The 6,128-nt window shown below is 43.8% G+C and overlaps 1 protein-coding gene across 1 annotated transcript in view; it reads right to left on the bottom strand.

The window, feature by feature from the left end:
- Nucleotides 1-343: 343 nt before the first annotated feature.
- SIDT1 (SID1 transmembrane family member 1) overlaps nucleotides 344-6,128 on the bottom strand; it is a 234,634-nt gene continuing 228,849 nt past the window's right edge. The window contains exons 25-26 of the mRNA XM_030203910.1: nucleotides 5,979-6,092; nucleotides 344-1,844 (exon numbers count right to left, since the gene is read on the bottom strand). Coding sequence (XP_030059770.1) covers nucleotides 1,782-1,844; nucleotides 5,979-6,092 — 177 coding nt within the window. The 3' untranslated portion in view covers nucleotides 344-1,781. The remainder of the gene's footprint in view (nucleotides 1,845-5,978; nucleotides 6,093-6,128) is intronic.

Raw genomic sequence — 6,128 nt, 5'->3', positions numbered from 1 at the left:
GAATTTTGTGGTTATATTGCAGAAGTAATGATACTTGCATCTAACATTACTGGATGGTTATTACAAATAAAAAGTATGGACCATGTACTGAAAATCTGTAAACAGCAAAATCTTACACAGGCAGTGTAGGCCAGAAGTATTACCATGGAAATATCATATGTCAAGTAAATGGGATTTGCATAAAAGTGAGTCATTTAGGAAGTTATCAATGTGAAGAACAGCAACTTGAAATGTACCATTGCCCCAGGTACAAACAAGTACCTGTATATGTAAGCCGCATTGAGCCTGCCATGAGTGGGAAAGCGCAGGGTACAAATGTAACTAAAAAAAAAAGGGCATAATCCTTTGCTACCAACCAGCATTGTTAATAATTTATTTGATTGGAAACTGGAGCTGGGTGACTGGGTCAATTACTACAATGATGCTAAATTACAATTGTATTGATAAGGTGGCGTGATCCATCCTTTGTGAAAATTCTCCAGGCCAAGAACCTTGACTTGATTTCAAAAAGAACTTATACAAGTTGTTTCCATACAGAGCACACAATCCAAATGCCATGGCAGAGGCTGGGAAGAAGGAGGGATGGCTCTCTGAAGTGTGCTAAGCTTTATAAATAATAATAGGCCAAATGAACACACTTTGCACAACAAAGTCATAGGGAGATGTGTTTTTGTGCACCAAGCATATGATGTATAAGAAAAATACATGCGTATCTACATTTGCCATCTCCCTCAACAATGAGGATCTGGCCCTTCAGTATAGTGGTGGTCAGTCCTGGGTTGTTCTCTCCCACAACATACCTGATATTTGGTATAACTAAAATATGTAAATGAACCTGGTTTATAAACTTAATGTATTTAAATTTCATCTCCTTAGAATATCCTAGAAAAACAGACCCATTTGGGATGTGGGAAGGTGAGGAGAATGGCATGACCTGGCCTGAGGACTGGAATTGATATGCACTGCTATGATGCAAGTCAAAAATCTCTTCTTACTGGTTCATGGCCATTTAGTACCGTGGGATACACCCTGAAAAAAGAGGTGATAACAGGGAATAAGATATCCCATCATATACAAATAGTATGCCTATTCTTCTCCTTAAATGACATTTTTTTTGTAGAAGTGGATAGCAGGGTATTAACACCCCCCTCCCCCCATGAAACTCATGTTATCAGTTTCAGTCAATGTATTATAAACTTATAGCATCATGTCCATACTTGGATCCCAGACAAGAAAAAGCCAATAGTAACACTGAGTGGAATAAACTGAAGTGAATTCTTCCACTTTTGAGCTTATCTCCTCTTTCAACAAGTACTACTCATTCCAGGCATGAGACCAAGGGGAGCTTTAGCACCCAAGATCTTTTGTGAAGAGATATACTATGTTATGTACAGGAGTTCCACAGTCTTTTTCCAGATTTCATATTTTTATCACTAAGATTACCTAAAATTGGTCCACTTGGAAAAACCACTTGTATTCATTCAATTTGGAGATTTCTAAAGATGATATGGATGGAAAGGTAGATGATGTACTGATTCTTAAAGGCTCAAGCAATAAGCTTTGTTCATCAAGCACCCATTGTCTACTGCTCGCTGGTGCTCTCTCTTCCCTGTTATTTAATTTTACTGTAGAATTCTTCTTTCACTTGCTTTCTTCTTGTGTTAGGGGTTTACGCTTTTGTCAAAGTATTGATGGTCTTCCACAAGGTAAACAAACTCTCTTCTTCTGAGCTTGGCACTTTTCACTTAAGAGAGCAATCTCTCTTCCAGCTACGTGCTACCTTAAAACACAGGAATTTGGTCTCTTTGTACGAAATCCAGATCATCATCCAGAGTAAGAAGGACCTAGATGATTAAATTTGGAAAACAAAATCATAATTATTACCAGAAAAAGTCTAGGGTATTATAAGTATGACCTATATAATGCCTTTCATCCAACCCACATCCCATTTGCCTGAATCTGATATTTGTTCTGTGGTGCAGAGTTTGATTTTGAGTGGGCTTGATTGTTGCAATTATTGTAATTAGGGCTCGTCAAAATTACTTGAAATGCAACTACTAGACTCATTTATGGTTGTTTGTGCCATCAACATATTCCACTTGTATGCTACATTGGTTGTCAATTCAAGCACACATCATGTTCAAAGTGATGCTGTTGATACACAAAGCTTTAAAAAAGTAATCTGCTCACTATTTATGTACTGTACTGAAACCATGACAACAGATAAAGGCCAAATGGCCCATCCAGTCTGCCCATCTGCAGCATCCACTATTGCCTCCTCTCCCTAAGAGATCCCATGTGCCTGTGCCACACTTTCTTGAATTCAGACACTGTATGGGTAATAATTATGTATGGTATTTTATTCTCTGCCCAGAACTGTGAATGGGTGGGCTACAAATATTTTAAATAAATAAATGTAGCTCAGTCCCAAGGGCGGGCTGGGCTGACAGTGGTCAGGGCTCCTGGGCAGTAAAGGTCATTGGTCCCCCAGCCACTGCCTACTGCCCCCCTCCTGCACCGCTGCCCTCCCCGGACCTACTTTGAAGGGCCCTGGTGGTCTAGTGGCTGCTTCTGGGACAGAAAAGAACCCCCCTCTTCCCTGACCACTATTGCTAGTGTGCCCGATAGTGGCGGTCAGTGGCATAGGAAGGGGGGAGCGGTGGGGCGGTCCGCCCCGGGTGTACGCGCTGGGGGGGGGGGGGGTCGGCTCCGCTGGTTACCTGCTCTCTGTGCCCCGGAACAGGTTACTTCCTGTTCCGGGGCAGAGAAAGCAGGGAACCAACGGAGCCGACGCAGGGGCAGAGTGCCAGCGGTAATGATGCACTCCAGGGGGGTTGCGCACGCCGAGGGGGGGCGCCGCGCTGCACCCGGGGGGGGTGCACAGCGGCGACCCGCCCCGGGTGTCAGCCAGCCTCACTACGCCACTGGTGGCGGTGCCACCGTGTTTTCAAAATGGCTGCTGAGACTTACGGTAGAGTCGCGGGTCTCAGAAGTCACTTTTAAAACATGGTGGTGCTGGTGCCACCACCAGGCAGAGTAGTGGCAGCAGGCAGGAAGGAAAGAGTGTGATTCTTTCCTGCCCCCGCAGAGGCCACTAGACAACCAGGGCCCTTCAAGATAGAACTGGGGAGGCTGTGATTTGCAGCTGCGGTGGGCAACCGGACAGAACCTCTGGGCCCTCTGGCACTGCCCTCTTGCCCAAATGGTCAGTCCACCCCTGCTCATTCCCATAATAGGAGGTGGGCATATCTGTGCCTATCTGGCTAAATATTGGTTAATTGATCTGTCTTGAAGAAACTTATCTAAACTTGGCTATACTTCTAGCTTTGACCATAATCACAGGCAGCAAATTCCAATTTATGTGTTAACATGAAAAAAGAAATGTTTTCCAGATATTGCTGGAATTTAACTCTCAATAACACAAGTCGGAAAGTATTAGTTTAGAGATAATGGGGGGAAATAGTTAGTGCTTGTTTTGCTGGTTTATAATACTGTTCTGATGTTCTGTTTCATGTTTCAAAGCTGAATTTTTTGTTTTGCTGAATAATTTTTTTTAAGTATTAGGTTAATGCAATTAAAAGGTATCGCCACAACTAGACTGCAGATTTATTTCTTACACAGTGATGCCCCATTTTTTTAAACTATGGCAGAACCCCTAAAAATTCTTTTACAGATACTGAGGACCCCCCCCCCCCCCCCGAGTCCCATGCAGCTTCTGCTCCCCTTCCTCCCCGATTCCCATATCTGTTCCCTCCTTCCCTCCCTTTTCATCCAGCATCTCTCCCTCATTCTCAGACCTCCTCCCCACCCTCAATTTAGTATCTTCTCCCTCCCCCCTTAGGGAGCTTTGGAGGGGCCTACCTAGGGTTACCATTTTTTGTCCTTAAAAAGGGAGGACACTTGCCCCGCCCCTTGTTACACCCTCACCCCGCCCCTTGTCGCACCTCACCCCGCCCCCCTGTCACATTTTCCCCTCCCCCCGGCCCTGTCACCACCTCTCCCCTTACTATCTTCCCTGGTGGTCTAGTGACTTCTTCGGAGCAGGAAAGAGCCCCCTCTCGGCGAGATTCAAAATGGCCACCGAGAATTGAAGCGGCCTCGCAAGACTTCAATTCTTGGCGGCCATTTTGAATCTCGCCGAGACTGTCACAGGCAGCATACAGGATGCAGGGCAGCGCGCCGGGCAGGAAAGAGGGGGCTCTTTCCTGCCCCGAAGTCACTAGACCACCAGGGAAGATCATAATGGGAGGGGAGGTCCGCCCCCGCACGCACGTCAGCCTGCCCATTTGTCCAGAAATCCGGACAAACGGGCAGGCTGGCCAAAACCCGTCCGGACGCCCGGACATGTCCTCAAAAAGAGCACATGTCTGGGTAAATCTGGAGTATGGTAACCCTAGGCCTACCTTTGCTTTAGTGTAGTCAGAGAGGTGCATGTCCATTCTGCCTAAGCAACGAGGAAGTCAGCGGTATGCTTCAGCCGCCGACAATGGCACATTTATGCAAGCTTAGTTCATGCTGCTGAACTGAGCGTGAACGGGAGTGCCTGTGTTAGTGGTTGAACCACGCTGCCATCTTCCTCGCTTGGAGAACCCCTGAAAAGAGCTCATGAAACCCTGTTTGGGAATCACTTTCTTATAATATATTGTTGACATTAAAAGAAGGGACCATTGGAGGGCACTACAGAGCTTTTCATAGATACATGTGCTCAGGTATAAGCACCCTTATATATATAGAGGAAAATAGCAGAGCTTGCTAGACAGATGTGGGATTTACTGAAACATTTCTACCATTCTGTCTGCAGGGAATAAGCTTAGCAAATTAGATCCAGATTTTTCTTCTTAAAGCACAATCCTTTTCTCAGGCCATTAAAAGTAAAAGGCAGTAAAAAAAAAAAAAAAAGAAAGAAAGAAAAAGAAGCAGCTCTTCAGTTATTTAGAGCAATGGTTCTCAATCCAGTTCTTGGACATACCTAGCTAGTCAGGTTTTCAGGATACCCACAATGTTTATGCATGAGACAGATTTGCATATAATGAAGGTAATGAATGCAAATCTGTGTCATGCATATTTTCCATGGATATCCTGAAAACCAAACTGGCTAGCTGTGTGCAATGAGTGGACTGAACTCCTGGTTTACAGTATTATATAGGGTTGTGGGATTGAAGCCAGCATATCAGACAATAATTTTCAGGCAACATGCCACAAATTGGAATTTTTTTCTGGGTCATGTTTCTGTACTGTGACTGTGCTGTATCATGACAGTTGGAGAATATTAAAAGCTGGGTGTGTGTGGCAGGTGAATGTACAAGGCAGTAATTCCTCTGTGGTATAAGTGGCATAGCTCCCACCTGAAAATAAACTCCCAGTCCCATGAACTTCAATCCTTTACATTCACCAGAGCTTGCAAAGTTGGTTTGTTTGGCATTTGTTTGACAGAATGAATAAATTGTTCCCCATCACTGGTATACTGTAAGCAATGGCAGCTCATGGAAAAGAAACGTTTCTGACAATCATATCAACAGGAGAAACACAAGATTCATGTCTTAAATTGTAATGAAAGTAGGTACAGTGTTATCTGTTTTTGGCCATGAACCTTAGTTAAAAGAACTACTGTGCATTCAACTGGGCAGCCTCAGTTCACAAAAAAAAATGTAATCAATTATAACCTGTTAATTTTTAAATTTGTTCCTACAGCCATCAGAACACAGATAACACCAAATTGGTAAACCAAGAATATGTAACATTTATTTTTTTTTAACCTATAACAGATTGAATTTAAGAGATGGTAGAGATTTGAATGTACAGTCAAACCAATAAACATGAAATTGATATTTTTGAATCAGGAAGGCAATGTCAGATGTTCTATCGTGAACTTTATTGATCGGAGAGGTTGTTAAGTGCTTCGGTCTTCAAAACTGCCCCATGTGATTACAGAACTAACTGGCTGCTGCTTCCTAGTTTTCTATGAAGGAAATACTCACCAGGAAAGAGAAGAACATGGCAGCTGCTGAGAGGAAGTGCCAGATGTCGTGGTCATCGAAGAAATCCATGAGAATGCATTCATGATTCTTTTCTCGGGACTCAGCTGGAGTTTTCTGAAGAGACAGAGGTGGAGGGTTATGTGTTGCCCA

Source organism: Microcaecilia unicolor, chromosome 5 (assembly GCF_901765095.1).
Source record: "Microcaecilia unicolor chromosome 5, aMicUni1.1, whole genome shotgun sequence".
NCBI classification, from domain to species: Eukaryota; Metazoa; Chordata; class Amphibia; order Gymnophiona; family Siphonopidae; genus Microcaecilia; species Microcaecilia unicolor.
The sequence above is the reverse complement of the archived record's forward strand: the minus strand, read 5'-3'. Positions and strand labels throughout refer to the sequence as shown.